This window comes from Silurus aristotelis (assembly GCF_946808225.1).
Source record: "Silurus aristotelis genome assembly, chromosome: 13".
NCBI lineage: Eukaryota > Metazoa > Chordata > Actinopteri > Siluriformes > Siluridae > Silurus > Silurus aristotelis.
In genome coordinates, this window is record NC_139586.1 from 23,753,004 (window position 1) to 23,770,911 (window position 17,908).

General features: G+C 37.9%; 1 protein-coding gene across 42 annotated transcripts in view; it reads left to right on the forward strand.

Moving 5' to 3' along the window:
• Positions 1-17,908, forward strand: part of LOC310735809 (myosin IXB) — a 59,024-nt gene that overhangs the window by 18,228 nt on the left and 22,888 nt on the right. For all 42 annotated transcript variants that reach the window (XM_083558939.1, XM_083558926.1, XM_083558933.1 and 39 more), the window contains exons 2-9: positions 407-1,303; positions 11,369-11,463; positions 14,155-14,217; positions 14,554-14,653; positions 15,600-15,700; positions 16,868-16,997; positions 17,321-17,410; positions 17,574-17,690. In XM_083558939.1, coding sequence (XP_083415065.1) covers positions 467-1,303; positions 11,369-11,463; positions 14,155-14,217; positions 14,554-14,653; positions 15,600-15,700; positions 16,868-16,997; positions 17,321-17,410; positions 17,574-17,690 — 1,533 coding nt within the window. In that variant the 5' untranslated portion in view covers positions 407-466. The remainder of the gene's footprint in view (positions 1-406; positions 1,304-11,368; positions 11,464-14,154; positions 14,218-14,553; positions 14,654-15,599; positions 15,701-16,867; positions 16,998-17,320; positions 17,411-17,573; positions 17,691-17,908) is intronic.

The window sequence follows — 17,908 nt, forward strand, 5'->3', positions numbered from 1 at the left end:
TGTAAGGGTGATGCATTTGCATGCACGCGAACACTCAGTAGCTCATCATTGAAATGTTTGACAAACAATGTGCTGCATTAGAAACTTTGAAAATAGAGAATAATCGTGAGAACCTGTTTCACTTTTGTATAAATATATACTTCGGTATAAAATGGGAACAGCCAGCACCAGAGCAGTCACTTGCAAATGGATTTTTAATTTGTCCACCCCTGAAATAGTGTTTTAGCTAAACAGCCATTGAGTTAAGCATGCAGCATATATCCTTCAAATGTTTTAAAAGCATTTTTGTTGAAACTTTTTGCAACTTATAAATCTTATCAACACTAAATTCTTTGAAGTCATTGAAGTTTCAGCTAAACCATGCTTTTTACTGTAACTTTAATAGGATGTATTTTCTTTTCTCCAGGTGCTAGATGGTGAGTAGGAAGGCTGTGCGTAATGCTGAAACGACTCATCCAGAGTCAGAATGAGTGTCACAGATGGCGAGGGCACAGTTAGCCAAGATGGCCGGGCCTACATTCTTCAAATCTACCCCCGCCTCTCCTTAGAGACGGCAGCATGCTGCATAGTCAGAGTGCACAAGGAGGCCACAGCGGCCACCGTCATCCAAGACGCAGCCAACACCCTGGGGCTGGATGCCGCCAAGCACTATGTATTGGCTGAGGTAAAGGAGAGTGGAGGGGAGGAGTGGGTTCTGGAGGCCACAGATCTGCTAGTGCACAGGATCTTGCTATGGCCAAGGAAAGCTCAGGAGGAGCATCCGCAAAACGAGGGATTTTACTTCATCCTGCAGGAACGTAATCGTGATGGCACCATCTGCTATGCTCACCTTCCTACTGTCGGTAGAGAGCAGGACGCTCAGCACCTGGTTGCCAGAGGCTTCCTGCCTCCCTGTCACAAGGACTTTAATGACCTGTGCAACCTTTCCATCCTAAATGAGGACACTATCCTGGCCAACCTGCGCAGCCGTTTCAAGAAAAAGAAGATCTACACATATGCAGGCAGCATCCTTGTTGCCATCAATCCTTTCAAGTTCCTTCCCATCTACAATCCCAAATATGTCAAGATGTATGAGAACCATCAGCTGGGCAAGCTGGAGCCCCACATTTTTGCCATTGCAGATGTTTCATACTACACTATGCTGCGCAAGACGATCAACCAGTGCATCGTTATATCCGGGGAGAGTGGCTCGGGCAAAACACAAAGCACTAACTTCCTGATCCACTGCCTGACTGCTCTGAGTCAAAAAGGATACGCCAGTGGTGTGGAAAGGACTATTCTGGGAGCAGGGCCTGTTCTGGAGGTAGGATTGAATTTGAACTTTTGTTAGCAACAATCTAGCATAATTATCTAAAGTTAAGGTTTAGCGTGACTCTAAGATAACACAGCATCTTGCAAAATTACTGAGAGTACAGAGTCAACCGGCAGCAGGAAAAAGTGTGCATCCCCAGCCACCTAAGGCATGGGAGCAAGTTATGCAAAGCTAGCTTGTGTGTGGCATGGAAGTACCATAGTCATGCACAAGCACATAAAAGGAAAACACAGTGGTGTCACGGATAAAGGCGAAACATCTGTATATCCTCATCGTGTGAAAATGATATAGTTTAATAAAGTGCTATATGAACCTTAAAACGGTTTAAAAGTAGTGGAATGCTGCTTTGTTTACTATTTATATAGATAATTCTGTACTGTACATAATTCCATTTCGCAAGGAGAAACGGTCTTAACATCTCACATGTTGCTGCTTTGCCTGTTTGTGGATGTGGATTTGTTCTGGCCCTACATGGCTGCAGTTTCCCTTTTCCTGCCTCTGTATATTGATTCGGAAATCCAGGATTAAATGTGATATTAGGCAACGGCAGGTGCTGTGTGTATAGAATTGAGTGCAAATTACAGTCTGTCTGAGACCAAATATAATTAGTAATGCAGGGTGAATTACAGCTTTATTAGATTGTGTGCCTTTTCTTGTTTGCTTTGTATCACTGTGATTAACGAATGTCAATGATCATTCATTTAGCCATAAGCACAACATCGCCATAACAATCATGAACTGGTTCTCTGTTCTTGATGCTTTTAATTTAGTGAACCTGGTAGTCACTCATGTGGTTGCTTTTTCTTGCAACTGCAGACAGGGTGTAGTTTGCCCTGCTGAGATTGCTTTACATTTTGTAGAATGATATCAAAATATTTTGGAGCTACACTGACAGTGATCTTCTGTAATTTTAACCACCAATGTATTAGTGCCATGTTGTGATTTAATGGTAAAATTCTTCCTTGATTTTTCCATTATGTTTTAAATTATTGATGCAATGAAATTATAAGCATGGTTTTAACTGTTAATTATACTATGAAAATCTCTAACACCAGACTCATGACTCGCTGTCAACAGTTTGACAATAGCAAAGTCTCTGCAACTCGAGTTTCTCTTTTTTTTCTTTCGCAATATACCACAGAGAATACTTCCTTTTTAGAATATCCATGTGAAAGAAGACGCTGACTGAGAGCTGTGACTTTTAAAGCATCTCTTTGCTCGCGGTTTACGCAGAACTAGACGTTCTTTTCCCTTCTGTCAGCACGGCCATCGTTCCTCCACGAGCAAAGATTCAGCTTGCTACTTCCTCCTTGCTTGTGGTTGCAGGAAAAGCTCAAGAAAAAATTCAGTAGAAACGGAACCAGCCTGCTTATTTAAATGTACAGACAGTTGGAGTCCATGAAATCAGGCTTTTGGCTTCTCTAAATGTCAAAAGGCATAAAACCGTGATTTCCGCATTAAGAAAAGTCTTCCATGTCATGAAATGGCTGCTGATATTTTGTGTATCAGACAATGTGACTTGGTTTACACAATTTTAACTATTTTTTTATTGTAAATTTATGCACCCCAACCATTTGCACATTTATCCAGTTCACATCTCCAAACACTGAAATCTAATTACAGCCAAAGAATATTGCTCTTAATCGTGTCAACATTTTTTGCTTGCAGGTGCTTTGCATATATTCATTTGTGTTTTGACTCATGTCAGACTTGAAGAGTTAAAATTTGGGATCTAAAGGCTTAATCTTCAGGACATCCTGTATTTTTTGGGAATGTGATGAAAGTCTCTGTTTGCAGAATTGATAAACAACCCGTTTTGAGCTATTTTTTTCTGCTTCAACACAGAATCAGGTTGCAGGCATATGGGTTATAAAACAAGGCTGTACATGCAGCAACATGCAAGAACGAGCCACTTTAGAAAACCACAGTTTTTATGGTATGTGTTAATAAATTAACATTAGACAAATACAACATCGTGGAGTGACAGTCCGAGGGTTCACCTATTCTGGGCAGCACTGTTGAATTTTAATCGATCAGAATTCAACACTGATTGTTATATATAATCACTATGATTGTTATAAAAGAGAGTAGTGCAGATGGATAGTAATTTAACGATCAACTATCCATCTGCACATCTTTTATATAACAATCATAGTGGTGTTTAATCACCCTGGTCTAAGTTGTGAAGTGTGCAATAGAGCTGAAAGGAGCACTAAAACTAGTTTGTGGTAAGAATGTTCTTTTCTGTAGCCCATCTCTTTCTTTCCGTCCTCAATGACCTTCTGTCATAGCGTGCTAATCGAGCTAATGACTGCCAAGTCCGCAGCCAATCAGAACTGCGTCTCCATCTGGCTGGGCCTCAAAGCAAACCTTTGTTAAAGGTCAGATCTTGGCGGTTTATTTATATGAGCTATATCAGAGCACAATCAGAGGATTATCATTCACATTTACATGTTATTGGTGGAAACTGGACATCTTGTATCTTAGGATTACAAGCAGTCTGAAATAAGTTTCTTTTGACTTAAGAAATAATCTTGCAAGGAAGTATTTCTTTTTAAATCCCTCCTTCTGAATTGACAGTTAGTGTGAAGTCTTGTTTGTGCAGCATTTTTAACTGTGAAGCAGTCATTAGATCATTTGATCACTGCAACCCTGGCCTGATTGTTGCTGCTGCAGTTTTTAGGAATCTTTCCAAGTGTAAAAAAAAAAAAAGCGCAAAAGAAGCCACCCACTGATCCCCAAAGCAGTGTATAGACAGGTTAGACAGGTTCTTCTTTATTCAGTTTTCTCTGTTAAAGGTCTGCTTTTATCATGGTCTCTACATGCCTCGCACAACTGTCTGGAGGACAATAATATCCAGAAAAACAGCTAGTGGTTTTAACACACCGGTAGCTTTTTTTCCCACTTTTCAATAAGAGCATAGAAATATTGCTTTTGTCCTATTTAACACCTGTAGTGTTTTGACCTTTAGATAAAAAATATGTTACCAATTTTTGTGACCTGCTTTTGCTGGGCCTCTCGGATAAACAGATCACGGTAGGCTTATAAATTGCGTAGCCCAAAGTTTAATGCAGACAGAAACTTCCTACAGTTCAGGGCCTGATCCGACAGGAAGCAGAACTCTTTTGTGCAACAGGAAGTGGTAGCTGCTATTCATCTCTCCATATTAGCTCAGTCTCATTGTTCCTCAGGAAGTCCCCAGAATTAATTTTTTTTTATTTATTATTAATTTGTTTTTTCCCCTCTCAAGTTATTGTAATATCTGTGGGTTTCCACTATATTTGGTTGTCTAAGGAATGACCCTGAGACTATCTGACCACATGGGAAAAGGTGCAAAACCCACTTGTCACTGTAGGCTTTCCATTGTTTTCTGTAAGTGTATGCAAATTCAGAACACAAAGATGAAACAGTTGTGGGTCATCTGGAAATGTTTTGTGGCAAAAAAACACTTTCCACTTCATCTAGCTGCTGCTTGATAGTAGGATGCTCCCCATATTTGTCAATTAAATTAGACAGATATAATTGAAATAGATTGTGTAAACACACAATAAAACATGGATATGCTGCTGAAGGAAACTGATCAGTTTTGGAGTGGTACCAACCCCACTTCATCACACCACCCCAATTGTGGAAGACTTTCCTCTAAAAGCCTGGCTCTGAGTGCTTTAATCTAATTTGAGTTTCCCCGTGTAATTATTTTGAAGTAATAATTGAATTCTAAGCTTTTGAATCTAATTGACTAAACCTACAGATCTGTTAGTACATAACTGGTTTAGTTAGCGCCTGTAGGCACTGCTGTTCATCAATGAGGCACTGACCTCGGAGCTAATGTTGGGGACTTTTTTTTTTTTTTTTTTGAAGAGAAAGAAGTCACGAAGGCCACTTCAGACCGACTAAGATGAGATTGCAATGATGATTGTGACTGTGGCTCGAAGGCTGAATATGAAAAGGGCTATAGTTAGCGATCATGTGAATTCCTCATAGTGTTATTTGCATGACAGTTCTTTGCTGATTGCCTCTATTTAATAATAGGTCCTTTGTTACTAGACGTCACATATTTGTGGAGAACTGGAGTAGATTTTTTAGTGTGGATAAGAAGTCTGTTGTAGTTTTATTTCATACCCCAAACTTTCTTTTTTGGCATCAGTTGTCAGTTGTTCCACTTTATATAAAGCCAGTAATGGGTTGAACTTAGCATGTTTCCATAGCCAAAGGCTGTTTCAGAGAGAGAACCACAGAAGTAAGACAAGCAATCCAAAGCAAATGAAGTGCAGGAATAAAAGGCACAGTCGTGAATGTTCAGATGTTAAGGTTAAACTTCTGTTTAAGATTTCCAGGTTATGGTTAATTTTAGGAGACTTGGACAGACATATTTATTCTCAATTTTACTCCGTGTTTATCCACTCATTTTTCCTAGTTTCTGTGGGTGTTGCTTAAGAAAGATTGTAAATGATTTCAGGTAAACTTAGCCATTTCCTCATACCCCTTCACAACTGCCAATCACAGTTGCTGGGCTAGGGCATGTTAGAATCTGAATCATTTCTTTCCACTGCGTTCAAAAGTGTGACTGGACCTGTATATGAATCAAATGGTAGACGGCTTCACAAACTACTTAAAATGTTCATGTTTGACTTCATTCAAGTTTCAAGTGTGTATCTCTATCTATCTATCTATCTCTCTATCTATCTATCTCTCTATCTCTCTATCTCTCTATCTATCTATCTCTCTCTCTCTCTCTCTCTCTATCTCTATCTCTATCTCTCTCTCTATCTCTATTAATAAATATATATACACACACGTGCATCTCAATAAATTAGAACATAACTAAAAAGAAATGATTTAGTAATTCAATACAAAAAGTGTAACTTCAATATTATATAGATTTATCACACACACAGACGATATATTTCAAGTGTTTATTCCTTAGAATTTTGATGATTGTAGGTTAAAGCTAATGAAAACACAGAAACTTTGAATATTGTGAAAGTTCAAAATTGGAGACACATGGCGTCGCACTCTAATCAGCTAATTAAATCCAAACACCTGCAAATATGATGATCCTGATCCTTTAAATGGTTTAGGCTACACAATCATGGGGGGAGACTGCTGACTTGACAGTTGTCCAGAAGACAATCATTGACACCCTGCACATACACAACACAAAAGGTCATAGCTAAAGAAGCTGCTGTTCACAGAGTGCTGTATCCAAGCACATTTATGGAAAGTTGAATGGAAGGAAAAAATGGGGTAGAAAAAGGTGAAACGAAGCCCATTCAAGAATTTGAGGGAGATTCACAAAGAGTGGACTGCAGCTGGAGTCAGCATTTCAAGGGCCACCACAGACGTATTCATGGGCTACAACTTATGCATTCCTTGTGTCAGAGGTGTCTTACCTGGGCAAAGGACAAAAAAAGACTGAAATGTTGCTCAGTGGGCCAAAGTCATCTTTACAGATGAAAGGAAAGAACTTTTTGCATTTTATTTGGAAATCAAGATACCAGAGTCTGGGGAAAAAAAGAGGAGAGGCACAGAATCCAAGTTGCTTTAGGTCCAGTGTAAAGTTTGTACAGTCAATGGTGGTTTGGGGAGTCATGTCATCTGCTGTTTTCGGTCCAGTGTGTTTTATCAAGTCCAAGGTCAGCACAGCTGTCTAGCAGGAAGCTTTAGAGCACATCATGCTTCCCTCTGCTGACCAGCTTTTTGGAGATTGAGTTCATTTTCCAGCAGGATTTGGCACCTGCCCACACTGCCAAAAGCACCAAAATTTGGTTAAATTACCATGGTGTTGTGTGCTTGACTGGCCAGCAAACTCACCAAATCTGAACCCCATAGAGAATCTTTAGTGTATTGTCAAGAGGAAAATGAGAAACAAGAGACCAAAAAATGCAAATGAGCTGAAGGCCACTGTCAAAGAAAGAAACTTGGGTTTTCATACCACCTCAGCAGTGCCACAGACTAATCACCTCCATGCCACAAATCCTCAGAGACTGTAAGCCAGTGGTACCGCTCGTATTTACTTGTCTATAAGTGACGAACAAAGTCTTTTTCTTAGGCTGAGACAAGCTAGCTTGCTTCGGAGTTGGCCAACCTCTTTTCACGATGTCTCGCTTTTCTTGAAAATGTATTAAAATATTTCCGAGACCAAATAAATTTATTTTCTTCCGTAGGCATCAAAACGTCTATCTCAGATGTACTTATGTGTGCAGAGCTACACATGTGTTTTGCTAGTCGAACTTGGCTGTAACAGTTTCCCTCTGACCAACCAATCAGAGGATGGAAAAATGCTGCTATTCTGGGCCAGCTAGCTGCCCTGTGAGGCGAATATGAAATCTGATTGGTTAAAGAAACAGACCCGTTGCTAAATTTCTCTATGGCCAAAGAGCCAGCAGTATTAACTTTGCATAATACCACTTTATTAAACTGTACTATTTTCACATGAGGGTTATGCAGTTTTTGCTTACCGTGCTGGTGTTTTGCCTTCATCCATACACACTATCTCACTGGCAGATATAACTAAGTACACCCCAAGGGAACTTCATAACTAAGTAAATAACTGGCAACAAAAGTGAGTACATCCTAAGTGAAATCTGTGTACTTTGTGTGAGTAACATTGTTATCTAGCACTGCCTTGATTTTCCTGGGCATGGAATTCACCAGAGCTGCACAGGTTGTTGCGGGGCTCTTCTGCCACTCCATAATCACATCACATGACTGCTGGGTGTTAGACAAATGGTGCATCCATATCTCTCTCTCTCTCGCTATCTCTCTCTCTCTCTCTCTCTCTCGCTATCTCTCTCTCTCTCACTATCTCTCTCTCTCTCTCTCTCTCTCGCTATCTCTCTATACGTTTGTTGATTATTTATAGAAGGAAATCCCTATCCTTTTTCTGTGCACACAAGCTCAGAGACGCTAACTAACGAGGAAAGCGAGTATGCCACTCCCTCCCCAAGACCATGCCAATTTTGCTTTTGATCTCTTGACAACATGCCAAGGCAACCAGGGAAGCTGTACAGTTTAGAGACCCAGGATGGTTTAGGAGTCCACTATCGAGCAGCATTTTTAGCAGTTGATTGAAAATGTGTATTAGTTTTTAACTGTTTATTGTTCAAATTATTATTAACATTTAATTAGAACAATTATTATTATTCTTTGTTAATTATTGTGAAATTTTGTTTTTTTTGCAGTAACAATCAAACCTCACAAGCTTAAAATCACTGAGATGGTTTATAATTAAATATATTAAATATTTAAAAGGGTATTGTGCATATTGCACATTTATATTCTGAAACTGTGCACATTTAAAAGATAGAATATCTTTTTTTTTTCCTTCCAAGACACAGATGGAGGCCTCAGTGCATGGAATCTTAATCAGTGTATGTATAGTGTGTCCTCAAAATGGCTGGCTGAAAAATACCACCATTCCCTCTTTTGGCCTGTGTTTGGAACACTTGCAGCCCTATTTAGGATGCACCCGGGTCACTTTGTCTTATTTTGCATTTAGTTTCCTGTGCTCGGTAAACACTGAGCACTATTCATGCCTTTAAGCCTGCTGGCTAAGGTTGGCATCAACCAGGGGGTTCTGGAGCATCAAATACCTCGTTAATCAAACTCTGACTCGGTGTCACTGACCGTTTCTCTCTTTCTGTCTTGCACACAAACGCACACACAAACAGGGCTCTGTGAGCCCCGCTGGCATTTTCTGTCTCTTCCCACCACCTCCAGCTTCACATAGACTAGAAAGGGGAGCGTGTCCTGCGTGTATCCCCCCCATAACAAATTTAGAAATTACACTAAATTATCAACATGTGGCAATCGGTCTAACACTAGTTCTAGTTCTGGTGTTTATCTTAGTTCGATGAATGGGTCTGAATTTACGTGGAGGCCTCTTGAGAAACTCTCCTGTGCATAAGCATGAACCCTGATAGGAATCAGCTGTAAACCATGATAACGTGCCTGGATGCCATGATACCAAACATTTCAGTAAGTTTGATTCTGTTGAAATCTTATTTTATTACCATTTTTAAAATGCGTGTTGTTTTTTTTTTAAGATGAAGTTCATTAATAAAGGTGTATATCACTAAAACATTATATGATGCACAAATAAATGCTTGTATGCATGACAGGTGAGATTTAATTAGCAGAAAGGAATAAACCAGATAAAGTCTTGTGTGAATCTCCATATCTTCTCTTTCTCAGTAGCACAGATGCTCAAGATCTTGATTTGAATGTTGCTCAGTTGTTTTTGCAGTTTATATTACGGTTATTTTCCACATTCTATAGATCTGACTAGAAATGTTTTTGTGTCTAATGTAAAGCTGTACAGGTCAGATTTATTCTGTCCAATGTGTGTTTGTGAAAATCATGAATAAGAAAGGCTTGTAAATGTTCTACAACAGTAGCTCTAACAGTTCAGTTTCATTCTAATGTTGGGCTGTAGCTATCGATTCATTTAGTAATCGAGTATTATCCCGATTATTACATTATTTAATGAAGTAAGCGGATAAGTACTTTTGCTTTATTAAAGAGCAATACTAAATATACAAGAGAAAAAATGTAATTTATTTTCTTTCTAGAAATTATTTATTTATTTTATTGAAATTAAATACAGGAATATCTGTAAAAACTAAACCTATTTAGTGAAGTTAATTGCCAAATGACACAAAATTGCAAATACAATCATATAAATAAAAAAAATAGAGATTTCAAATAAATATCAGATTTAAAAAAGTAAACAGTGTGTAGTGTACAGTGTTTTAAATTTTGTAATTTTATTTGCTTTGGAAGTTTTGTCGTTTTCGGGTTTGGACTTGTTTTTCTCACTATTTGGATTTTTCTGACTATTTCTCGCAATTGCGACTTCATTTATCATAAACATCCAACGTTTCTGGTGCATCCACTAGTAACCATGTTGTCAGCCTAAAGTTTGAAATTGTTGGTGTATGAACAAGGTTCCTCTGCTTCATGTCTCTTGTTCCGTCTCCTCCAGAGATGATTGTTAGACTGAGTTCTCTCCAGAGATCGGAGGCTTTGATACCATGCGATTTTATTGATTGTAGTCTTTTTCATTTTCACTGTGTTAAGCTTTCTGTTTCCCAGTACAGAGCACACCAGAGTTTAGCGGGTGGTGCGTCAGTAATAATGGTCCATAGGGAAACTATGCTCATTGTGTAGTTAATTGGACTAAACGAAAATAATTTGCCTTGAATATTTGAATTACTTGAGTTACTCGGGGAATTGTTTCCGCCCTACATTATTGCATCATTCCAATACAGTCACTTGTACAGCCCTCCAACAGTGGAAAACAGTAACGAAGTAAATGTAACTCTTTGCTGTAAATAAGTAGCTTTTTTTTTACGTATCTGTACTTTACTGAAGTGTTTCCATTTTTTGGAGATTTTTACTTTTTCCACTACATTTCAGTCAAATGTTTTACGAATTAATAGATTTGTGTGCTAAGATTAACGTTAGAGTCTTTTCACATAAACTGAGTTGATTATGCAAGTCTTGTGACAAAAATGATAATAGGAACAATATAGCCATAATACATCAAAGTACTTTGGATACTTAGGTACATTTGAAGGCAAATACTTTTACTTAAGTGAATGTTTAATAGGAGCACTTTTACTAGAGTAATATTTTACCTAGAGTATCTGTACATTTGTTTGTATAATAATCGTCCATCACTGCCCTCCAAGTATATAGATCTAAAAAAAAGTGTGTAACTGTTGATAGTTCTGTATTGAGAAATATCCTTTTTTTTTTTTTTTTTTTTTTTTTTTTTTTACATTTATTGAAAAAGTGTCTGGTTTTCAGTGCAAAACACATTTCCTCCAACCATCTTGCTATACCCCAGCAATGAAAAATGTTTAAAGAATCACCTCTGGTACACAAAGGGTGTTTGTATCAGAAAGGACCTGTTATTGAGGACTGTGTTAAAGGAACAAAAAAAGATTTTTCGGTTTAAAACGGACAGAAATGAAAAGAGGCTTATTCTCTCTGTACTTTGCTAGAAATATAATCCACTCCTCTTTCTTACGCATCTTTTCATCTTCTTAGGCATTCGGCAATGCAAAGACAGCCCACAACAACAACTCCAGCCGCTTCGGGAAGTTCATACAAGTCAACTACCTGGAGAGTGGCGTGGTTCGGGGGTGAGTTTGTTGCATCTGTTTTGCATTGTGTCTTCAAATGTGTAAAGTCATTAGCAGCACATCCACTCATGCTCAGTTAATCAGTCCGTCTAACTCTTCAGCATCTGTGTATTCGAGCCAGATGCTCAGACCCAAATGCTACAGGGTGGCCACAGTGCATGTAGCAGAGCAGCATGGGAAAGGAGGTTTTGAAGAGCTTGTGTGGTTATTATGCACGTCAGAGCAAAATCATGTGTCATTTCCTCTTGCAAACCTTAGAGAATGTGCATGACTAGAAATAAGGAACTGTTCTAGACTCAGGCAGTGGTAATGGTTCCGCTTAGATTAAACCAACCGCACTTTTTTTTTTTTTCTTTCTGATAAGGGCCGTTGGAGAGCAGTAATGTCACATGTTTCGGTATTCATAGCACATCATACACAGTCATGTAATTATTTACCAAGAGACATTACAGGTATATTTGTAATGCATTCATCAGTTGCAATACGTTTATCATTATCAGAATGCATTATAAGCAATCACACAGTCCCAGTTTTATAGATATTGACTGCTACATTTACAACAGTTGTAAAATGTGTTTTTCCCTGTGTATTAATTTAAAAGGAACTGGGACTGGATGTATTTGCTGTTATGTGTTATGAACACTTTACAATGCATCATGTTATTAACAAAATCATATTTAATGTGACCTTCATATAAGTGCTTTGCCTTATTTCCATCAGATGTTTACAGTTAGAAACAATCATATCATCAAACTCAAAATTTCCTACACACTTTCATTTATTTAAACACACATACTTAAAGTGTATACGCTGGCAGTCAAGGGGAGAAGAATGGGGCGTGTCTCAGCAGCTCAAATAACCGACGTGCAAGACTTTCTCTGCACATTTGCTTCATTGCTTCACGCTCGTGCATTTTTGTGCGTGTGTACAGTTCACAGCACCTAGTGTTTAATTTAATTGATTATGCTCACTGATAACACTCTTCACACTCAGACTGCTCTTTCACATGCTCTCCGTTGAAGTTTAAGTTGATAGGAATTGTACTTAAAAACAATACTTTGAAAACATCTGCTTGTTGTCCTGTGATTCACATCACCTATGCGCTTTAAGACCAAAGGATTATTTTGTGTTCCCTAGGCTATGCATGATATCTACCTATCGCAAAAACACAGTGATTCATATAATTAATAGTTAATTATGTAGGATATTGCTGACTTTGTATCCATTCGGAAATATCGTAATTGTGCAGTGATTTGCTTTTAAATGCCAACCCCAATGCCATAATTTTTTTCTGGGTGTGGCGATAACAAAATGCCATGACGCCACTAAATCTAAACAGGACTCCTGCAATGAATGAAGAGATTTAAATGGTAGTTTTTCATGTTTACTGTGCAATGCTCCAAGGCAAAATAAACTTGATAGATAATACAAAAATAAAATAAAAATTTGTCTTTAACTTTTGTTCACAAGGTCCATGTTGTAATCATACGTATGCAGTAATTAGCCGGGAGGATTTTAAATCGTAATAACACAGTGGCCAGTGTGTAAAGTGCTGCTCTTTTCACATGTGGTAATGTGATTGTTTTGCTATGATTTGCATTAAACAAATCTATAAATGAACAGATGCAACTCAGTTTACCATCGCATGGCACAAGGCTACTAATGATAACATTGTCAATGTATAGAATACCAACAAGCAGTGTTTAAGAGGTGAACTCACAACCGTTATTAATATATAACCATTAAACAAGAAGCTTAAATCAACAGAACTGCTCATTCTTTTGCAGTCATTAGTGGTTTCTTTTTTTGGGTTTACGTAACAGTTTTTTTTTTCCGGGGCTTTCTACTACTGTGCTTTTGTTTTTTCCATTGCAACAAAGAGTGCGATAATTAAACACACTTGCATGGAGTCAGTCTGAGATTAGATCCAGTGCAGACTCGCAGCAAGCTGCTTTTATTGCGGAGGGGAAAACGGGTCATGCTGGGTGCAACGGTTGCCTTTGTCTCATTTCTGAGTCTTTGTCAAAAAGTCTCCATTGGACAACAATATGCGCAGCTGGCACTGTGTGCGGTGCACGTGTTCAGCTCGAAACAAAAGCAGGGCTGTACCAGAGCAAGTACGGCAACCAAGGAGGCTCAATAAACCCGATAACAAAGCTGGCAGCTTGAGAGGATGCTTTCACGCACTTCATTGTTCTTTGGCTGAATGCAGCCCCATGCAGTCATCCCCACTCCATTGATGAGCACTCAGTAAGTCTGTTACTTTTGTTAAAGCTTGAGACTGATTTATTTATTTTTGATACAGTATGTTTTTATTTACATGTCTTACAGATCTCTAAATAGGGCTTTCAACCATCCCAAATGCTTTCCTGTATATTTTTTTATTAGAGAACAAACCATGGGTTTTAATTATCTTCTGTGCACTTGAATAATAATTGTCGCTCTTTATTTTGGTTCTGTGCAAGAATAGCGCTGCTGTGGACCGCATGGTCGCATCACTTCGACTTGATTCTTTGTTTAGTTTGTAGTATTGTTTAGGCCATCTGCCTCCACTGTGCTATTAACCAAAAGCCTCTCTCACCCTTGACTCCTATTGACAATCAACATCCACCAAACATGATTATTAATCAATCACCACATGCAGCATGGAAGACAAGGATTATGTAAATCGATGGTTCTCTCCTTTTGTAGGGCAGTGGTCGAGAAGTACCTGCTGGAGAAATCCCGCTTGGTTTCCAGAGAAAAGAATGAAAGGTAAAAAAAAAAAACAAAAAAAAAACAACACACTTAATTGTTTATATAATTTGCTTCAGGGAATCCTTTTTATGGAGTATCAAGCTAGGCATTTTCCATCCTTTTTTCAAGCTAGGCATTTTCCATCCTTTTTTCAAGCTAGGCATTTTCCATCCTTTTTTTTTTTTAAGGCAAGCCATCTGTATCAGTGACGAGCTAATTATAGAATGTAAGAACCTTATCAGTGATATTGTGGAAAAACAACTCCTGATGGGTGTAAAATAAACACAGCTGATTAAATTGAAGCTTGAATTTGCTTATCTCGTTCTCTGAACTGCCATTTTGTTCCACACACAGAAACTACCATGTGTTTTATTACCTTCTGGTGGGAGCATCTGAGGAGGAACGCAAGGAGTACAAGCTTCTGCAGCCGGAGAACTACAACTACCTCAAGCAGGTGAGGACAGGTTAAATAAATTTGCCTTAATAATCTTTTCACTAAAGTACAAAAGTGTAAAGTGATGCTATATTTCTAATTATTTATATATTGGAAAATTTTGTACATCAGCTGTGAAACATCATCCAAACTTTGGACTGCAGAGTGCTGAAGTGAAAAAATTAGATAAATGACCACCATGTGACCATATACAGTAATAATGTTCATGATGTTTAGAAATAGTTGCACTTAGCACTGTTTTAGAAAATATAAACACATTGATGCAGAAGAATGAGTAACCCTGACTTGGATGAGTTCTAGCTGGTTCTAGCTCATACCATTCTGGAATGTCAGGGATAAAGTATGCTTCCTGCTTCACCACATACTGACTGCATGTTCAGAGAAGAGAACTGATAGCTAAGAACACAGAAACTAGCAATCATAAGTAGGAGAAATTATAAGCCCATCTATCTATACAGTAATGCAGTATTGGCTCACTGGTGCACTCATCAGAATTCAATCTAAGTTTTTTCCTATATTAGTTTGTATTTAGCATGTGACGTGTATATATAGATTATTTTAATTTACTTCATCTACTTTGATGATAATTGGCTGTATGGTGATTTGTTTTCAGAGGACAGTAAACCTGTACCTCTATACAAGCTGCACATTGACTACTCCAAAATATATCCAAGTTTCATTTCTATACTATTGTCCCTTGAGAAGATATACTAAAAAGGTTGCTGAAATGTGATTAGCTGTACTTTTGTTAGATACTGTATTTCCTATATAAATGTTTCTAAGCATATACTAAAAATGAAAATAAGATCAATCAACAAAGATGAATCAGTAGTTGTAAAAAAAAAAAAAAAAAGCATGCTAGGCCAAAAATGGGCCTGATTTTGTATTATATTTACATTATTTAATGTTGTGTATATATATATATAATCTTATCTATTTCCTATAGCAAAACTTTACCATAGAGGATGCAGACGACCTTCGGCATGACTTTGAGCGACTGCAGCAGGCCATGGAGATGGTGGGCTTTCTGCCTGCCACCAAGAAACAGTCAGTATAATAAACTTGTCACAGCAGTTTCCAAAAGAAATAACATAACATTTTATACGTTTATGGTTACATTAAATCTTGTGGAAACAATTTATGTCCTGAATAGAGTTTTTTTAAAACAGTCAACACAAAATAAAAGGTGCAGGATATCATTCTGAGGCAAATGAATTTACATTCCTTGCCTGAGCTATGGAATAATTTGTGCTGCCCAGAATGTCCCAAAGTAAAATCCAACCTGTTTCGAAAATGAGACACCACCCACTGAATGCTTAGTGCACTCCTTCAAAACAAATGTAGACAGTTTTTAGTTTGTTTCTGCTGTTTGAACCCTGTACAGAGATTTATGTCCCAGTGTTCAGTTTAATGGTGGGGTTTTTTTTCCCCCTGGGTTTCACTGTGTTCTAAACCACATAAGCATGGCTTAGTGGCATCCCTGGTGACCTGGATATTGTTTTGATTGTTAGATTTGTTAGCTGCATTAACTGTGCAGGTCCACTGCTAATCCAGAGAAGCAAATTCTGGATTTTAAGCATATCTTGGCGTTTAGGGGCTGGGTGAGATTATTTGCACTAAGCCTTCCATCAGAAGTAAACAAACGACTGTGGAGCTCAGCAGCTTTGAGTCACTGCATTTAGTAGTGCATACTGCTTGTTGCTCACGCCCTGCAAATGTTGATTCATAGTTTACATTGGGTGAAGAGGAAGTGCATATCTGACCCAGTGTCTGTTATGTAAGGATTAAACACTCAGTATTTGGCAGTTTAAAGAAACTGATCAGCAGCAGGCTGGTGTGCAGAATCAGAGTTATTGGTCCTAATGCGACAAACTTTTTTTTTTTTTTTTTTTTTACAAAAGAATTTGAGTTTGCTTTTTATTTTTATTTAATGTGTATATCTAAGTAGTTTCCGTTCTGATTTATATTAATAGCAGCTTTACCTAAAGGAACTGCTTCAATTCATTTTAGTTTAAAATGTTATTGTATGTAGAGCATCTGCTGTGGAAATTGCTATGAATTACCTGCATTAATATAAGACCTGTAATTTACAGTTAAACTACTGACAGAGCTGCTGTTTTCTTAAATGATTCATATATCAGAATTGAGATTATAATAAAACTGGTATTATTATCTTTAATGAGTGGTTTAAAAACAAGTCGCTTTTTCTTTCAGGATATTCTCGGTGCTGTCAGCAATTTTGTACCTGGGCAATGTCACTTACTCCAAGAAAGCCACAGGCAGGGATGAGGGCCTGGATGTGGGACCACCTGAGGTGCTTGCAAACCTCTCTGAACTCCTCAAGGTAACTGAGTGGTTTGCAGTAAAGCATCAGCACAGCATACTGAGTAGATATATGTAATCATAAAAACAGTATAACTTTTTTATAATGAGGCAATATAATGATGAAAAACTTTTTTTTTTTGTGTTTGGTTAATTCTTTTCTTAATTTGTTACATTTTCTCTCTTGTTTTTTTTTTTTTTTTTTTGAGATTGTCCTTATTTAATTGTGAGAGATTTCATCTAATGCATACATACATACAGTTAGTGCAGTTTAATAGTTTATATCTGTTTATATAAATTACAAGAAGTTTAGTGTACTGTTAATTATTTGTGTGTGCTTTGCAGGTCAAAGAGGAGCTGCTAGTCGAGGCGCTCACAAAGAGGAAAGCGGTGACGGTCAATGATAAGCTGATCCTTCCCTACAGCCACAGTGAGGTACAGCAGGCATTTCTTTACCCTTTTTTTTTTAATTTGCAAAGTCACTGGACTGAATGACTTCACCCCCCCTCAGTTACTTGTCCCTGCAAAAATACTAAATGAACTGCATGTATGAAAACGTTTTCAGATTGAGAGAGAATAATTTTTTTCTTTTCCTTAGGCGATCACCGCCCGGGACTCTATGGCCAAGTCTTTGTACAGTGCGCTTTTTGACTGGATTGTCCTGCGCATCAATCATGCTCTTCTCAATAAGAAGGACATGGAGGAATCTGTGCCGGTGAGATGTTGCACTGTTCTCCATCAGACCTGAAACCGATTCACATTATTCTTTCATATTTTTTATCCTTTTCCTGTCATAAGTGGATTAAATGACTGATCACTAAAACTCTGGCTGTCTCAGTATTTTATGTGAAAGCTATTGTTGCACAGACTTGTGCTTTCTTTTTGATCATTTACTTAAGTAAAAACTGTAGATGGTACAATGGTACTGTCTGA